Source organism: Heloderma suspectum, chromosome 13 (assembly GCF_057233095.1).
Source record: "Heloderma suspectum isolate Gila_16-S chromosome 13, 16-S_ref, whole genome shotgun sequence".
Lineage (NCBI taxonomy): Eukaryota > Metazoa > Chordata > Lepidosauria > Squamata > Helodermatidae > Heloderma > Heloderma suspectum.
In genome coordinates, this window is record NC_139470.1 from 1,801,302 (window position 1) to 1,820,231 (window position 18,930).

Genomic DNA, 18,930 nt, shown 5'->3' on the forward strand with positions numbered 1-18,930 from the left:
GGAAAATAATTGAAATAAGAGAACATACTCTATTTAAACAAAAGAAAAGCAGCAATTACCACAGCATTAAAATCTGGTGCCCTCCAGGTATTTTGGACTTCAACTCCCATCAGCCTCAGCCATCATGGGAACTGCAGTCCCAAACATCTGGAGGGTACCAGGTTGGTGAAGCCTGGGCTAAAACAAGAGAAAAACTCTATTTTTCCAGGTGTTTCAATCTCTGTTTCCTTTCAGCTGGGTTGTTTCTTAACACTACCTTCAACTGCTGTTTTTAACACACAAAGTTGTTATACTTATTTTATTCTGTTCTTGTAAGCTGCCCTGAAAATGTCTTTTAAATTGAAGAATGGTGTAGAAATATTTTAAACTAAGAAATAAATGCAGAAATGATTTTTTAGGAGTGCCAGTCCGCAAAGAGGTCCTGCACGTAGTCTGGATTATACATTTGCATTTATCAATATCATTTATATTTATTGAATTGCACATCAATATTGATCAATATTTTTATACTGTTGTGACTTTTTTTAAAAATTGTGAGCTGCATTGAATGCTTTTGTTGAAAAGCAGGATAAAATGAATACATTAAGCTACTCCAGCTGGGCAGGGAAAGCTCAGGGCCCTGACTGCTAAGGTAGCATTGCCAAAAAGAGGACAAAAGAGGGAAGATCTGTTTCTTTTAAAATGCTTTAATTGTTTTAATATGGTGTTTTATTCTTTTGTTGTTCACTGCTCCAAAATCCTTGATGTGGAGTGGTATATAAATATTGTAAATAAATACATAAAAATAAATAAAATGTGCATGTCCTAATTTAGATGTACAGATGCACATTTTGAAATAATCACTATAATTTAAACAGAAATAGAATACATTTCACCACAATGGGGAAGAGCATGTAACCAGCTGCGCTGTGCGCCTGCCTGTCCAGTTTGCTGTCCAGGCGCTTGCTGTGGATGGGAAACGTCAAGGGCCCTGTGGCCCTCCCTTCTTATGGTTCTTGCTCTTTAAAGTGGACTTGGACTGCAATGTCAGCCCTTCAGAAAGAGGACTGTCATTTGCAAAGTAGGACACATGGACCCCCTTCCCACAGCATTTGGTTGCAACTCATTCCACTGATTCCAGGGCTGGCTTCTGCCTGATGCTGACGTAATCTAGTAGAACCTTATTGCGTGACCATGGGTCCTAGCCACATGACTAGGCAAGTTACATGATTTGGTAATACAAATCAAATTTCAAATTGGACAACACTGGCAAACACATTCCTTACGAAAATAGCAATCATTAAAATAATTTCAATAAAGAGGCAGAATGGGTTTAAAATGGAAAGGCAGAATGAATCATTACCATACTTCTCCATGGAACAGATGCACCAGCCAGCATCTCTGCCATGGCCCTCCTCTCATCTAGAGAGGGAAGGCCTGGTGGAACCATTTTCACATGAAGAGCTGAACATGGCCCAACCATCGATTAGCAACGCCAGGGATGAGAGCATTCCTAACCAAAGCACCCTACAGGAAAGTGGCCCCCCGCCCAAGGCTCTGAGGCCTTGTTTCCTCACTCAGCAGCCTGTGCAGATGAAGGCTGTGGGTGACCAGAGCCAGAGAGTGCCTCTTCTCCAGATCAGGGTCCCCAAGGTTGCTTTCTGGAACAGAATGCTTGGGAGGGAGCCTGCAGGCTGCCCAGCCAAAAAAATGCCCTGCTCTGTTGAGCAAGCGAAGGCACAAGGCTCAGGGACATTCTCCTCTCCAGCTACAAATGCCCACTGAGCCCCTCACTCAGCACAGCAGAGTCCCCCTCAGACCCTCTCTTTCTGGCCTGCTGTGATGCTCTGCTGGTTTTTATCACATCTGCCACAATAAATTAATTCCAGCACAAAATACAAATCTGATATTTTGACACCACAGCCTTCAGACCTTGGCTCTGGCCTCAGCCCCTTCCAGCCTTGCATCACATTAACAAATGAAGGCTTGGGAGGGCAGCTGGAAAATCACTGGTTTTTGCACCCTTTCAAGGAATAATCAAATTTGCTGCTCCTTTCTTTTGCTAACAGAAACTGCCAATGAGTCACAAAAAAGAAGATGACAGAGGGCAGCTCCTAGGGATACATGAATGCTGTTAAATCCATTCCTCCTGTGTTTCATGGATTGTCAGGTGTCTTTTGTTCCATCGTCCACTCATTGGCAGAAGCAGGGTGGGCGGGGTGGGTAGGAATGTATGAGAGTTTCGCTCCTGTTTGCAAATGTGCATTTCTGCTAATGAGTATGCTTAGCTATTTTTTCCCAATATTGGAGAAGGAATATTAGACTAATTGGGTTCAGTTGAGTTGAATGGAGAAGGCTTAGATTTACTGGTAACCTAAATCAGCTTAGCAACCCAGCATAGGCTGCAATCCTAGACCTCCTTGCCTGGGAGTAAGTCTCCCTGAATGCAGGAAGTTCAGGGACAGGTCATAGCTCAGTGTGACAGAGCACATGATTTGTATGCAGAAGATCCCAGGTTCAATCCCTGGCTTCTCCAGGTAGGGCAAGGTAAGAATCCTGCCTGAAACCCTTGAGAGCTGCTGCCAGTCAGTGTTGGCAATACTGGGTGTGATGGACCAATGGTCCAACTCAGTATAAGGCAGCTTCCTAGATTCCTTCTGGATAGACATGCAGAAGATTGCACTGACCTGTTATTTATTTTGGCTGCAGGGTCAGTTGATGGTGTATTTTTTCATTGTTTTGCTATTATTATTGCATATACTTTTGATATTGATGATTATATAATGCAAAAATCCGGAATATAGAAATCTAGCATGTGAGGGGAAAGGGTTCTAGTTTAGTTTTCCCCTAACATGCTAGTTATCTACAAGAAGGATTAGTGTTTTTGTTTTAAGTACGGAAAGGCTTAAAGTGAAGTGAGCTCCCATTTGAACTCCAAAGGAGTACAATTCAGATGCAGGCTTACCACCTGTTGCAAGAACAAGATCTAAAGGTACTCCAGAGCTTTTTGCCTTTTCCCCCCAGCAGGCTGCAGTAGAGGGAGATGGAGGGAAAACAGGGCCCTTCTGCCAGCCCTGCTGAAATATGAAATTCCACTTCCTTTTTGCCTCTTTCATCCCCTTTCCATTTTCCGTTTGTGTCATGTCTCTTTAGACCACAAGCCTGCACGCAGAGACCATCTAGTGTTTGCTGATAGTATGTAGGCCTCTCTGGGAGCTTTTTTGGCTGAGGAGCTAGGGATGGCGGAGAATTTCTCCCCGAATCTTCGGGGGGCTGAGCGCCAACGCATTCGGCCCCCCGAAATCAGCGGTGAAATTCTCCGCCCCCCCGACCCCCCCAGGACGGGACTTACCTTTGGCGAATGTCCCTCCCAGCGGCGGGTCCCGGCAGTGGTTCGGCGGTGGTTCGTCGCGGGCGGGGGCGGCGGCCGGTCTCCTGACCGGCTGCCGCCGCCGCCATTACAAAAAAAAAAAACTAAAGTAAAAAAAACAAAAAACACCCGTGATAGGCTATGTAACGATTTACGTAGCCTATCACGGCTAGATTTCCAAAGACAGCCGTGATAGGCTACGTAAATCGTCATGTAGCCTATCACGGGTGACTTTGAAAAAAAAAAAGCGCGTACACAAATGGAGGCGGCCCATGGGCGCCACCATTTGCATTCCTTATTTTAGCACGTCTAGTCTACGTAAAGATTTACGTAGACTACGGCGAAAATAAGGGCACGCTATTTGCGTTGCCCTTATTTTCGCCGTAGTCTACGTAAATCTTTACGTAGACTAGACATGCCAAAATAAGGAACGCAAATGGCAGCGCCCATGGGCCGCCGCCATTTGCGTATGCGCTGTTGTTGTTTTTTTCAAAGTCACCCGTGATAGGCTACGTGACGATTTACGTAGCCTATCACGGCTGACTTTGGAAATCTAGCCGTGATAGGCTACGTAAATCATTACGTAGCCTATCACGGGGTCTTTTTTTTTTTTTTTTACTTTTTGTTTCGCAGCTGGGGAGACGGGGCACTTCTCCCCAGCCTGAATTTCGGCCAGGCGAGGCGGGAAGCCTCCCCCTCTTCGCCTGAACTTCGGGGGGAAAAGCAAAGCGCCTCCCCCCCACCGCGAAGCCAAGCTGCGAAAAGGTAAGTGACTTTCATACATCCCTATGAGGAGCTGGATAAAAATGCTATAAACAAATTGACTCTGCGATGTCAGATCCTGTGGTGATGGTCACCGGCGTATTACTGCCTTCGCTTACATGTTTATTTTATTCTGAGAAAGAAAAGGAAGACGTTGGAGGCTGCACTCCTCCAAGCAACCCTCATCTCCTCCCCCCTTTGTGGGAGGAAGAGAGCAAACACCTGTTCAGCTGTGGCAGGATTCTGCCTCATTTCCCCTCTTGGGCATGCAGGTGACACCCTTCTGAGCAGCTGATGGATTGCTCTTTCCTTACCTGTTCACAGAGCGTTGCAATGAGGCCTTCAAGGTCCCACTTCTCGCGAAGGATCGTCTGCTTCTCTTCGCACTCCTGCTCACACTGCATCTCCAGCTGACGGAGCTATGAACACAAGGCAAATACAGAGGGACATTGGAGTTGATATGGACCACCTTAGAGGGGAGCCAGTGAGCAGCAGGCTGCAGCAGCCACCCCCAACACCATCGCTGCTTTAGAAACACTGCTTTTCTTCCACTCCGATACCTAAAATTCCATTGGTGGGTTTTGTCTAGATTTTGCATTTTTTGCTCTGTGTTCTATGCTTCCAAGGCATTGCTCGGAAGCAGGATAAAAACTGAGCGAATCAAAGTAAAATACCATATTTGGGCCTTCTTTGTTTATAGGAAGATGCAGGCAACTGAAAGCTAACCTTCTGGTTCCACATGGGGGCCCTTTGTGAGTGAATGTACCCCAGCAAGGCTCATTTCCTCAAAGGCGCTGTTCATAACTGGCATCAGCATGATCAGAAAAACAATCCCACATTCATCACGCTTTCTGTCTTGCCTCTCTCCCCACATCAACTTGCCATGTACTCCGACGGGGTCCCACTTACTTCAAGGGAGGGTACGATTCACATGCATTCCGAGATTCATCTACTTTATACTGTTAAAATGTTCCAACTTCAGCATAAAGTGGCCCTAGACCATTAAGAGCCCAGCATACCAAGTGGTAAGCCATAACATTAAGCGTTAGACTGGGCTGTCTCATAAATCACTATAATTTTAAAAAACATCTGAACAGATGAATCTGTCAATTACAGTTTCTCTCACCTTCTCTTTTTTTCCATTCTTAAATTGGTTCATTCCAAAATGTGAGATTTTTTTAAAGTTCAAGTGAACATTTGTACCCATTGTTGTGTGCGTTTCTCCTCTAGCATGCATTTTTAATGTGTTCTGCCTAATATATACACTTCAGCCTAATATATACATTTTTGCAAACTATTTTCCTACCCTTAAAGGCAGGCTAAAGATCATTTAAAATTAAATAAGGGCACAATCCTATGCATGTTTAGACAGAGAAAGTCCTACAACTCCCAGCATTCCCCAGCCAGCCATTGCTGGTGGAGAATGCTGGGAGTTGTAGGCCTTTCTTCTGTCTAAACATGCATAGGATTGCCCCCTAAATAAATGAAGATGGCAGCCTTCACAGTTCCATACCCTTTTCTGGCAGGACTGCCGGACATCCTCCAGCTCTTCCTCTTTGTCCTCCAGCACCTTCTGGTGAAGCTGCTTCATCCTTTCTATTTCCAGCTCAAGTCTCAGGTGAAGCTGAAGGGGAAACCAGGGCAAGAATAAACATGTTGTTTGTGTAGCACTTTCAAATGTGCAAAGAGTTGCGCATACAGTTATCTCATTGCAGTGCTCACAAAAGCCCTGTGAGGTAGGTCAGAGACTAAGGTAACTTAGAGACAAAGCTTTGCCTGCAATTCATGGTGGAGGTGAGATTTGTTGGATGTCCCATTTTGTAGCTCAGTTGCTTAGCCCCACTGCTACCCAGGGCAAGCCCTTGTGCCCACCTCAGCCCCCGCTAGCTAGCGCTCTTCAGAGAGAAGGGCAGGGCTGCAGCTGAGTGCAGGCAGAAGCCAGACTGCCGACGTCCACTCTTCAGAGCCCAACGTACCTGTTCCAGCTGCTCGACGGTGCTTGCTTGGAGGCTCAGCTCCTTCTGCTGTTCAGAGGAACTTGACTCCAGGTCCCAAAGCTTCTTCCGGAGGGCAGCCACCGCGTTTGAATCCAGGCTGCTGGATGAGCTGAGCTCCTCCACTCGGGTGCCCAGCACTGCAATCCGTTGGCTGAGGCTGGAGTTTTCCAGTTCTTTTTGCTGGGGACATTTGTGTGTGTGTGTGTGTGTAGACAAACAGGATGGAAAAGTTGACACAGTCAATATTCTGGCCAGATTTAAGATTCTTTAAGCAGGTCTCCCTCAAATTAGTAATTGTAAAAATCAAACTTTTGAAAACCTGAATCTTGAATTCAAATGTTAAGATTCTGACAGATATGTTCAACCGTTCAAACTCCGCAAGAGCCGTGTCCACTGGCATGTACACCAGTTTTTGGATAGGGGCAGTTTTGGAGTAACAGCTGGATGCTGTATTTTCAAAAATGGGGGAGCAACCGCTGTGTGCTTATTTCTTCTCCCCAGCAGCCCTTGGGAGGTGCCAACAGGTACAGTCTAATCTGAATGCCTGTGGCCTCCTCCCACTTTCCACCTTAAGACTCCATGGCTTTAACTCCAGCCTCTCCCCCTCCCCCCTTTTGCTTTGTTTGCCAGCCCTGCTGAAGACAACCCCCCCTGCCCCAAATGAAGGCTCCTCCTCCCTCAACTCTCAGCATGAGCAGTCATTCCAGCAGGCAGTCCAGGGGCAATGAGAAGGGACACAGAAGCATCCCACCCATCCCTTGCTGAAAGACTACTTAATTGTTCCTCTTCCTCCCTATCCCTTTTTCCCTTGCGTGCCATGTCTTTTTAGATTGTACACCTGCAGGCAGGGACTGTCTTGTTTTACTGATTGGATGTAAACCATTCTGGGAGTCCTTTTGGCTGAGGAGTGCAATAAAAATGCTTTAAATAAATTAATCGTCTTGCCTGACAAAGAGCTCTGTAAAACTCTAAAGTCTGCGCAGTGTTTTGGGACCTCTGGGTTGGGCCAATAAAGGTATTATGGAGATGTGGATTTTCGATTTTTTCTTTTGGAATGATTCCTGCATGCAAACTATGCCGATGCCGCATTTCAGCTAGTGTGATCCATGGGAGTCTTACCTCTAAGTTCCTCTGCAGCTTCCCCAACTGAAACTGCAAGCCAGTGTTCTCCTGGGTCACCTTCTCGCGAAGGCTCTTCTCAAAGGCGGATTCCCCCAAAGCCTGGGCCAGTTGCATGTCAAACCTGCCAGAGGGGAAACATGCCATCTACCATGACCCATCGCCCTTCACCCAGAGCCCTGTGACAAGCCAAAGCTGTAGCCTGGGAGCGGTCGGAATGGCTGTGTCAGAGCTTTGGGTGGCCACGCCTGAGCCTTGGCCTGGAGGGCTTGTCCTCTGAGGACAGCTGCTGGAGCCAGGACTAGCCAGCAAGGGAGCCCAGCTCTATGAGTGAAAGGGAGCCCCAGTCAATCAAGGTCCCCAGCAGAAAGCATTAAAAAAGCCAGGAAGCAGCCAGGGGTGTTAAGTACCTGTGTGAGTTTACTGCCCTGGCTTCCCTGCCCTTTTCTTAAACTCCCTTCCAGTGCCAGGTTTTGGGAAGCCCTTGGGCAAGATGCCCCTAGTCAGCCCCATCCCTGAGCAGGCCTACCTCCTCCTCCCCACTGTTGCTGTTGCCTCCTCACCTGCCCTTTCCCGCTGGGCCCCATTCGCCCTGCCTACCCAGAAGGAGAAGGCAAGGCCAGGCAGAAACAGCTGCTCCTCCTCTTTGCACCTGCCGCTGCTCTCCGGCTTCCAGGGGACAGGCAAGCAGCCACCAGCATCAAGGACAGGCAGCAGCAGGGCCAGGGGTCAGCAGTGGGCCCTGTGCTGGGGTGTGGGCCATGGCACGTGCCCAATAATCCCCCCAGTTCTGGCCTTGCTCCTTTCCATCCATCACCCATCCACCCATACTCCAAGGTACAGATCAACTCTGAAATAAAAATGTAGCTTTCCAAGCAAACACAACCTGTAGACAGAGCCAGTCCTGATGGTAGAAAGCCAGCAGTGCTGTGGGAACTAGCCAGCACACTGCCCAGAGCATCACGTGTTCACCTGCCTGCTTGCAGGGCAGAAGCCATGCCGGTGTGCAGGGTCCAATGAGCTCCTCTGTTTGCAGGGAACAAGTTCATTCCCTTGAGGCCAAGGAAGAGAGACTGGCGATGCTGAGGGAGGCAGAGCGGGATGTAGGTGAGACCATCAGGGATGAGGTAGAGGCATCCCACTCCTGGGCTGAAAGCGCCTCTGCGCTCATGGAAAACAGGGGTCTTGGGGAAAGAAGGAGTCCTTCTGAGGAAGACCCTGCCACTGCCAGTGCTCAGAACTGGGGGGTGGGGGGAGGGCAGCACCTTCTGAATACAAGGGCTCTTGCCTCTGGTCCCACGTACTTTGGGCTTTGCATAGCACACTACTGGATTGGACTGCAATGCAGGGCAGTGACAAGTGTAGGAGGATTGAAGCAAAAAGGACTTTGTGAAGAAAGGGGTCAGTGGTGGAGCACATGCATCCAGTTCCACCTCTGGTGCCCATAGTTAAAAAGATCCCAAGCAGCAGAGAGGGGGAAAACACCCCCTTCCGTCTCGGTGCCCGAGACCCTGGATGGACCCAGGCTCCAAGAGCGCCTCATACGCTCATATCTTCTTTTCTTTCTTTTTGTCAGTGGATGCTCTGATAAATAATGATCTTCAAAATCTCCAAGAACTTCTGCAAAAGTTGAACACCTTCTAATAATGGGATGAGATTTGAATTATTTGATTAGATTAGCAATTCATGAGCTCACCATTCATAATTCATGGCTTTGCAATTTAAAATTCAGGGCAAAATTTCCACCGACTCGAATGGATGAACTTGGAAGTTCAGTGTCTTTAATAAAACACGTGATACGAAGGCATGACATGATGCATTACAGCAGTCTTGGCGGGGAGATGCATTTGTGCAGGATCAGGGCAGCAGAGGGTAGGACTCAGAGCAAGGCACAGGCTTGCAAGAGGTGCACATGGATTGGTCGGGGCAGAAAAGGAATGGGGCAGAGACAAAGAAAGGTGTAAGGATAGAGAACACGGGTAGGCAAGACAGTGCCCTTGGACTACAACTCCCACTAGCTCCTGCCAGCATGGCCAATGGTCAAGGATTATGGGAATTGTAGTTCAAAACACCTGGAGGGCACCACCAGGTTGCCTATCCCTGAAATAAAAGATGGGAAGAGGCACCAGCAAATAGGTCCAGGCCTCAGTTGTGGAGCAGCAGCCTTTCCCTGAATTTGTAGGACTTTTGCGTTGAATACAAATCTTTCGAAGAAGTTTACCAACTGCAATTTATATGGATGCACAGAAGTAAGCTGACCAAATTCCAGAAACCCAGCTCCACCTTGCAGTTGGGAGCTCCTTGCCTGGCAGGAGTGGAGGGGAGTGGAAGAAACCCTCCTATCTAGAAAAAGGGTGGGATACCAGAGTCCATCCACTTGTCCCTTCCCCGTCTCTTTTAAACATACATGTGGAAATCCATTCTGCAGCTCCTCAGATTCTGAAATGTCTCTCTCAGGTTCTAAGGTGTAGAAAGATGGTTTCTCTGCCTATTACCTTTATTGGTGTCTGAGTTTAAAAGGCACAAAATCTGGGAAGCCAACCATCCCCAAACTTCAGATAAGCAGACTGAGTGAAAAAAAGAAGAAAAGGAGGGAAGGCACCACTGAAGGAACAAAAGAAGAGAGAACCTTGGATGTGCGCAGAAATCTAATTTACTCAGCCCAACTTGTTTTGAATACCCTTAGCTGGGGGCACTGGTAAAACAGAGCAACACTATTTCCTTTGTAATAGAGCACAGGAGAAATAGAATGCTGCTCTATTTACTAGTGCCCCTAGACTAAGAGTATTCAAAACATGTCGGACAGAATAAATGGTATTGTTGCGCACCTTTAGAGGTTCTTCTGCCTTCTTTTGTTCCTGCAGACTGAATTCTAAGAAGACAAGAACATAAGAAGAGCCATGCTGGATCAGACACAGGGGCCAACCAGCTGCCCACAGAAAACCCACAAGCAGGACATGACTGCAACAGCACCCTCCCACCCATGTTCCCCAGCAACTGGTGTACGGAGGAATACTGCTTCTGATACTGGAGGTAGCATACAGCCACCAAGACTAGAAGCCATTGATAGCCTTCTCCTCCTCCAGGAATTTCTCCAATCCCCTTTTAAAGCCATCCAAATTGGTGGCCATCACTACATCCTGTGGTAGTGAATTCCATAGCTTAACTAGCCATCTTCAGATCCCAGAAAGCCCTTGCGAGACCTAAGTTTCCCCTCTCCCCCAGTCTTACTTCTTCTGCTTCTTCTCCAACTCATGATTGCGGCTTTGCTGACTTTCCATCAGCACCCGTGTATCTTCCAAATCGCATGTCAACTGCTTACACTTCCTTTTCAGCTGCTGTGCTGTCCGCCTCGCACCCTCATACGCTTTCTGGGCTTCACTGAGCTGCAAAGGGAAAATTCCAGCATGAGAAGCAAAAAGCAACAGGGAACCAAGGAGGAATGTTGTGTATTCCTTGAAGCATAACCAGCTATCAACTATCTAGAGAACATCGACCTGGCCACTGTGACAGAAGCCATGGTTACATCCAGGTTAGATTACTGTAATGTGCTCTATGTGGGGCTGCCCTTAAAGGAAATTCAGATACCGCAAGTGCTACAGACTGCAGTAGCTAGAACACTTCTGGGAGATCATATTCAGATCATATCACTCCTATTCTGTATTGTTTACTTTGGCTGCCTGTTAGTTTCCAGTCCTGGTTCAAGGTGCTGGTTTGGGCCTTTAAATGCTTCAGGACCACATTATCTGAAGGAACACCTACACCAGTATGGGCCTGCCCAAGCATTAAGATCAGGGTCAGAGGCCCTACTCTCTGGCCCACCTGCAAGAGACATGAGGACAGGGCGTTCTCTGTGGTGGCTCCACACCTTTGGAACTCCCTCCCCAGGGAGATACATACACCGGCCTAGGTACGAGTGCCATGTATTCCTTGAAGCATAACATCCAAGTACACACGTCTTTGGTAAACCACAAATACACACTCCACATGCCCAGTCTGGTCCTGAGCTACCTGGTGGTATGCCTGGTCAGTGGCTGACCAGGCAGCTCAGGCGCAGGGGCTGGAGGCAACAGGCTGCGCACCAATGCGGGCTCCCACGCACCTCATTTTTGGTGCTGGCTGAAGACTTGTCTTTTCAGGCAAGCACTGCCTGACTAATGACTAAATTATCCAGCCACTGTTGCATTGATAGTCTTGCTTTTACTGTAATTTCTTTGAATTTTATATTTTAATTTGTTGTATCCTGCCCCGATATCTCTTGATGTGGGGCAGTTTATAAATTCTATAATAAACAAAGATTAGTGGGCTGCCTAGAGCTTTCTTCAGAATGGAAATATGTGTGTGTGGGGGGAGTGTCATAAATAAATACACCATTCTTTCGTTTTACAAAAACCCTCCATACGTTTCTCAAAGCCCTTTTAATTATTTAATCTCCATATCCAAATATTACTTAAACAACAAAGCAAAACAAGGAAAATGAGAGGGTTTTTCACAAGAGTAATAATAACAGTGAAGTTAGTTTTTAACATATATAATCTAGAACAATTCTTTTGGAAACACTGAGAAACTTAGATCATTCGTAGGACTATGGCGGGGGTTCAGCCCTCATGATTTACTTCTAAGCCCAGACATAAAAACTGTTCCCTAGGAAGGTCAGGTCTGCACTTTTTACATGAACTTGCGTCCTCCAGCTTTTGCAGAGAAGGCGACTCAGAGCAGCAAGTGCTGTTAAAGAGTCACTTTAAATAAGCAGAATGTTGGATTAATGAAGCCTGTAATTCCAGACGAGTGTCTGAATGCAAATGGATTGTTTGCCTTCACCCTGGCTCTCAGGAATGGCCAAAGCTTCATTACGCTTTAATGTACTGTGAATTTAGGTAGTTATTTCTGTCCATGCTTTGAGCACAGTTATCATTGGCATGTATTCGTGGGGGGCTTCATATTGCAAAGCAAACAGTGACTCTACTGGAAATGCATCATGAAAGGCTTTGCAGACATGGAGGCCATGTTCACCAAAAAGGGTAACATTTCAAGCCTTGGATGCTGCCTGATAACGGGTCAGGCCCTCAGTCCATCTGGCTCAGTACAGTCTGCGGTGCCTGGCAGTGGCTCTCCAAGGATCCAGAGCTGGGTCTTTTCCAGCCCTACCTGGAGATAACGGGAAATGAACCTAGGATCTTTTGCGTGCAAAGCAGGTGCGCTGTCACTGTGCTCACAGCCCTTCCCCTAAAAATAAAGTAAGATTCCAGTCCTCATTGTTCTAAATAAAGTGCCAATTTAAATAAGAACATGGCAAGCTGCCTGGTACAGAGTCAGACCCTGGTCCATCTAGCCCACTATTGTCAGTATTGAGAAGCTGGGGCTCAACCCTGGGACCTTCCGCATGTGAAGTGGGGGCTCTGCATCTTTTCTTCACCACAGCAGGCACAAGAGGAAGTGTTGCTTTGCCCTCAGAGGATCTCACAGCAGTGACTGAATTACGATGGGAAAGGCAGCTCCCCCACCCCCAATTCTTCCCAATTTTAGCCCAGTCATGTCACACACACCCAAAGGTCCTCTAAAAAAAGAGCAAAGGGAGCCATCAGAAGAGGTGAGGAGGAAGGCCTCACTCCTGCCCCCACCCCTGAGATGTGAGCATCGTCTCCCACCCGGGGTCTCTGGGGAAACGAACCAGAGCTTGCCAAGTGCGGCCCCTCCAAGGGCCTTCCGCCGCCACCCCCATCTACGCCAGCCATTCCCCAACCTGGCGCTGCACAGGTGTGCTGGGCTACAACTCCCATCAACCCCAGCCACACAAACATCAGTTGGGGATTATGGGAGTTGTAGTCTGACACATCTGGACAGCAGCAGGTTGGGGAAAGCTGGCCTAGGACGAGGTGACCAATGATCAGGCCTCTGGGGGCGCAGCGTGTCTCTCCTTGGGCTTTCGGCTGGCGCTGCCCTGCTAACCTTCAGGTACCGGATGACACGGCGTTGTTCTCCCAGGTTCTTGAAGTTACAAGGCTGTTGATGGCTTTGCTGTGCTTGTTTTCATGGATGCTTTATAGATGCCCTGGTGCGTGTTCAGTGCTTCAGCTCTTAGCCTTCCCTTTTACTGTTGTTTTAACTGGGGTTAATATTGTTGTTTTATTGCCGCTTATTGATGTTTGTATTGACCGGCACTTTATTTGTATTTGTATTTTTAATTTATGTGTGTGTGTGTGTGTGTGTATTCACAGCTTTGTAAATGTTTGAAGTTGAACAGAATTTGGAGGCAGAATTTTGTCAAATTAAATATGACTGATTAGAATTAAATATTTATTTATTTATTACATTCCTATCCTGACTTTTTTCCACCTTAAGGAACCCAAGGCAGCATACCTAGTCCTCCCCCTCCTCCATTTTATCCTCACAACAGCAACCCTGTGAGGTGGGCTGGGCTGAGAGTCTGTGACTGGCCCAAAGTCACCCAGTGGGCTTCCATGGCTGAGTGGGGACTAGAACCCGGATCTCCCAGCTCTCAGTCCAGCACTCTAGCCGCTACACACTGGCTCTCGTAGTGATCGATTCACTCTGCTGCAGCAGGAGTTTTGGAATTATCGTGTCATCCCTGTCATAGAAGGATTACCCACACACTGCAAAGGCCGATTAGAGCAGGAACATACCCCCATGCCCCTCAACCTGCTTTTTGCAACATCTTGCCTCATGAAGAGACCTGGAGATTTTGAACATTTTGTTTGCACATTTTGTGACCTTGAGTTGGCCTAATAATGGTATTAGCCTCATATGGAGTCTGGATGTTTCTTACGGCCAGCATGGCTGCCTTTGCTTTCTGTGAGCCTCTTCTATAGGCCCATGGGAGCCTCTGAATATTTCATTTATTTATTTTCCACGGCACATGGGCAGTTATCTCGTGGCATGCTGGTGTGCCCTGGGCATGCGGTCTTGGGATTTGGGGCTGATCAGCTCCTGGCGTGGCTGGTTAAAAGGGCACCGTGACCATCACAAAGAGTTTACATGAAAAGCAGGAGGAGCCAAGATTAGACTGATTTCAGCTAGAAGTGAGGCATGCTGCTCGGTGAAGCCACTTCATTGGGGGGGGGATATGACCCTTTAAGGAGAGTGTCCCATTATCAGGTGTTCTTTTAACGGGAGCATTTCAGATCACATTTAGTCCACCACACACAAGTAAATGTCAGCCTGAAGCTTTCATGGAAATTTTCAGCGGGGGAGAAAACATTTTCCCCAGGGCTGAAATTATTAAAACACACACACCAAACTCCACTAAGCAGTTATGTGATTTGTTTCAAACCATATCAGACACTGTATCACAGGAGCCCTCACAACAGCCTTGTAAAGTAGGCCAGTAATACAATCCCTCATATTGCTGATTTCCTGCACCTGCAGGAAACTGCTTTGGGCATGAAGTGTGTGTCCCACCTCAGCCAAGGCCTCCTGCAGACATACCACCGCACATACGCTCCATGGCCTGCCTTTTGTTCCAGCGTCTTTTTGGAGATCTGTTCCATCTCCAGCCTTTCCTCCAGCTGCGTGATCCTCTTCCGGAGAAATCCAATCTCGGTCTCCGCACAGTCCAGACGCATCTGCCATTCATCGCCTGTTAAGGCAGAAGGAGACATGTTCGCACTGACCATCCACTCCACCCAAATAAATCCCATGCAGATGCTTGGGGCCAGTCCAACTTCCCAGAAGCAGTCTGACCACAATTGCTTGGGGCTGAAGGATCTTCAGGGGACCCAAGGGAAGCACTGTGGTCCCCAGACTCCTGGAAGGGATCGTGTACCCCTCTTGAGCTAAACAGCGCAGCTCCTTAAGGAAAACCAAAAGTCTTAAGCCAACTCTGTGAGCCTCTCCTTTGGCCCTTGAAAGACCTATGTACTTAAAGGAACACCTGACAACGGCACACTCCCCTTAAAGGGGTATCCTTTCCTATTACCTGTTTTCATATCCAGAGAGCTGTGCTTTGGGGGATGGCATTGGAGGAGACATGCCTGCTGACAAGTCTGGAATAGCTGAACTAAACTTGTAAGACAGTTCAGTGATGTTCCTTGACTTACACAAGTCCAGGGCTAAAAAGGAACACATATGCGGAGCACACCGCTGCAGTGTTGTGATTTAGCCGGTCTGTGCTGCTAAAATGTGCCTGCTGTAACCCATGAAGCAGCAACAGGTTCTAGGATGGAGCTGCCTGGACATCCCCCAGCTAAACTGATTTCCCCACGGATGAGGCCCCTTAGCACAACTTCACAAAGAGATCTGGTTGTGATTTGTGGGGTGGGGAGCTCCACTCCCTTCCCTCAACCTTTGTGATGACCTTAGCTGCTTCTCACACCCCAATTCCCAAGGCTTCCCAAGACATCCGTGGCTATGAAGTCCTCTTGACAGATCCGGAGCACACATTCTCCAGGGCGGCCGCGGGACTCGCTGAGGCTTTACACAAACTGACACACTCCCATCTCCACCCTGGTGCTTCTCCCCGGTCAGAATGACAAGAGGAGATGGGTGTCACTCTTGAGATCTGTCAGATGGACTCATCTGGAGTGGCAAGAGGAGTGGAGGGCAGTGTGCAGCAAGCAAAGGCCAGATGAAGGCCGGAGGGAAGGAGTGAGCTCAGGAACGCCTGCCTATCAGAAGCAGCCGGTTTCACAGATACAAAACGAAGGTCTAGGGTTTGAGAGAGAGGAGTCAGGCCTGGAGGGAGACTGCGGCACATAGCGACAAGGGCTGAGACAGCTGCAGCGGGCCACCAGGCAGTCAGGGCAGGCCTCCGTACCTTTTCCGGAGCCGCTTGCTCCGATTCCACGTAGCTGGAGCTGCTGCTGCATCTCCTCCAACTGCTTCTCCGCACCCTCCAGCTTTTTCTGCAGCTGGCCATGTTTGCCCTGAAACAGAGAGACAGCACGGGAGCTGTGCTACGTTTCACACAAGCCTTCCGCTTGCCACCAGCATTTCCCACAGCAAACACGGAAGAGGCTGGGTGGCGGCTGCATGTCCTTGGAACACCCCTGCACACGCACCCCAGAGTGGAGCTGCAGCTCTTGCACACAAACAGGCCTGCCGGCACTCACAGAGGCCTGTCCCTTATGCACACAGCGCAGGCAGCTGCCATGCTCCAGGACTCGGGACCCTGGTTCTCAGGGTGGCCCGCAGAGCCCCGGGGGCCGTGCCCAGAGCTTCCCTTGCTAGCAGCAGCTAGGGAAAGCCCACAGTTTCCACTGCCAGCCCTAGCATGAGGGCAGCAAGGGAAGCCTGCAGATCGGGGATCAGGGAGCTCTTTCCCTTGCTAGCACTCGCGCTGCCTAGGGAAAGCCCTGACTGGGGAAGGGTGTGCGTCTGTGTCTGTGTGGCTGTGGGGAAGAGCGTGGGAATGCGTGTGCCCTTGTGCACACACATGCAGCCCCCGGCAGCACTGCTGACATCCGATGCGGCCCTCGGGGCCCGAAAAGTTGTGTATCCCCACTGTAAAAACTGAGCAAACCAAACCCACCTCCCCCTCCCGCCCACCCCCACCCCAATACACCCACTCCTCTCCCATGCAACACGCACCTGCAGCTCCTTGACCTCTCTTGACCCTCGCAGCCTTTCGGCCCGTTCGCCTTCCAGGACTTGGCAGGCTACGTCTCCTTTCAGGCGCTCGTCTGACAGCTCTGTCGTGAGGTCTACGATCTGAGGAAGGTGTGACATCACCGTGAGGTGGGCTTAGCCTCAGTGCACTCATGCAAGAGCTGTGGGGTACTCCTCGCAAGTGCTCTTAGTGTTAAGGGTGACAGGGTGGACACTGAGCCCATAGAATCCCCGAGTAGTTCTGATTCTGAGGAAGAGCAGTCGCTCCTAGGAGAGGAGCGCACTCCTCTTTCCCAGGGCCCACAGCTGACGGAGATTCCTCCCACCAGCATTCCTAGATTAGATAGTAGTCCAGGCAGTGACTGAGCGTGGATAGCAGACTTGGTGGACGCGCGATGCTGACGCAGAGAGCGGCGCCAAATGGAGGGCGCAGAAAGGAGGCGTAGTGCCCGCGCAAACAACGGCTGCGCCCAGAGGATCCAAGGGAAAAGGGGAGGGACTCTCCCTAGTCCTTAAGTTCAGGGGTCTGCCAGTAATTCCCTTTCAAACGGGGACCAACTGTTCCAACTTAGGGCATAGGTACTCTGCTGCTCAGATCTAGTTGCTACCTGTAGAGTTGTTAAGTTGTAAAAGAAGAATAAAGCTTGGAAAGGAATTCCTTTGTCTGTGTCTGGACTTGGCTACTGGATTAGACTGAGAGAGGCCTCCAAGGAGCCCTTGACACAGGGAGACCCCAAAATTAAGCTAGTGTTTCATGATGCAAAGCATACATCTCATTAGTGACGGGATATTTCTCTTCATCCAACCTGGCAGAACCATAATGTGCTCAGGTTACAACTACTCATTTTACAATCATAAAAAAACTAATTATAACCTGAGCCTGCTCCAAAACTTGAGCCCTGTCATTCTTGATGGTGTAACTGGGAGCGAAAGAAAGCTTGTGGGTCTCCAGACGCCCTCTTGCACGAGCCCTTTCACTACCCTGTACCCAAAACTTACCTGACAAGAGCAATGACAATGCAGAGCTCTCACTAGGCTCTAGGTGCTACCATAGCCGTATCTATGGGCACTGGGGACCACAGGAAATGCATTTCCCATGATCCCAAGAGCTTGAGACATGGGTGGATACAGATGAGCAACTTCCCAAGTGATAAACATCTGGAAGCCTTGCTACTTGATGAAGCCTCCAACCCGTACAATGCCCCAGAAGGTGTGGCAGGAAAAGAAATAACACCACGTGTCACCACATGCTCATTAATGCAGATGGCCAAGCTGCAGAACTGAATAAGTGCTGTGCTGGATCCAGCCAAAGGACTCATTAGTCCAGCACTGTGTTCCCACAGTGGCCAAACCAGCTGCCTGAATGAGAAGCCTACAAGTAGGACAAGAGTCCTCCTGTCCGGGATGGGTCCCAGCCCTTTCAGATGTCTGACAGCTCCAGTCCTGAGTCAGAGTTAGAACTGCTAGATCAAAGCCTGGGGGAAGACCCTCCCTAGAGCGCCTAGAGGCTGGGGGAGAGTCCTCCGAAGGCCTTGACAAACAGATGGCCCAGGCTCAGCCCCTGCCCCCTCCCTCCACCACAGGAACTCAAGTTTCTGAGGAGTTAGGGGCAGGGCTCAGACGCTCCGCCCGGATAGCCACTCTTGGAAGCCGACGTAGGTGGAGGCCAGGCCGCCCTAAGGGAGGGGCATCACTGCAAAGCAAGCTTGGCTGTGAAGTTCATACCCAAACTGCTGGCAACTTCGCTAACCTCTGGTTCATCTCCTCTGCTTAGAGACTGTTGATTGGTTGGAGCACCCCCCTGCTCGTGTTCCCCAGCATACTGCCTCTGATATTGCCATTATGACTAGTAGCCACTAATAGCTTTATCCTCCCTCCATGAATTTGTCTAATCCCCTTTTAAAACCATCCAGATTGGTGGTTATCGTTACACCTCATGGTAACACATTCCATCAACTATGTACTGTGTGAGGACATCCTTCCTTTTGTTTGTCCCGAATCTTCCATCATTCAGCTTCGTGGGCTGTCCCCACTGGGTTCTAGTATTATGATAGTGCATTCCCCACACCATAGTTAGTGTTATACATCTCACTCATGCCCGCTGCCCCTTGCCATTTTTCCTAAGTGGAAAAGCCCCAA

At 48.9% G+C, this 18,930-nt stretch overlaps 1 protein-coding gene across 1 annotated transcript in view; it reads right to left on the reverse strand.

Annotated features, from left to right (window-relative positions):
- Positions 1–18,930, reverse strand: part of MYO18B (myosin XVIIIB) — a 182,518-nt gene that overhangs the window by 72,793 nt on the left and 90,795 nt on the right. Inside the window, exons 29-36 of the mRNA XM_084820341.1 lie at positions 16,774–16,893; positions 16,001–16,109; positions 14,700–14,824; positions 10,459–10,613; positions 7,228–7,351; positions 6,088–6,288; positions 5,625–5,735; positions 4,426–4,530 (exon numbers count right to left, since the gene is read on the reverse strand). Of these exons, the coding sequence (XP_084676467.1) occupies positions 4,426–4,530; positions 5,625–5,735; positions 6,088–6,288; positions 7,228–7,351; positions 10,459–10,613; positions 14,700–14,824; positions 16,001–16,109; positions 16,774–16,893 (1,050 nt within the window). The remainder of the gene's footprint in view (positions 1–4,425; positions 4,531–5,624; positions 5,736–6,087; positions 6,289–7,227; positions 7,352–10,458; positions 10,614–14,699; positions 14,825–16,000; positions 16,110–16,773; positions 16,894–18,930) is intronic.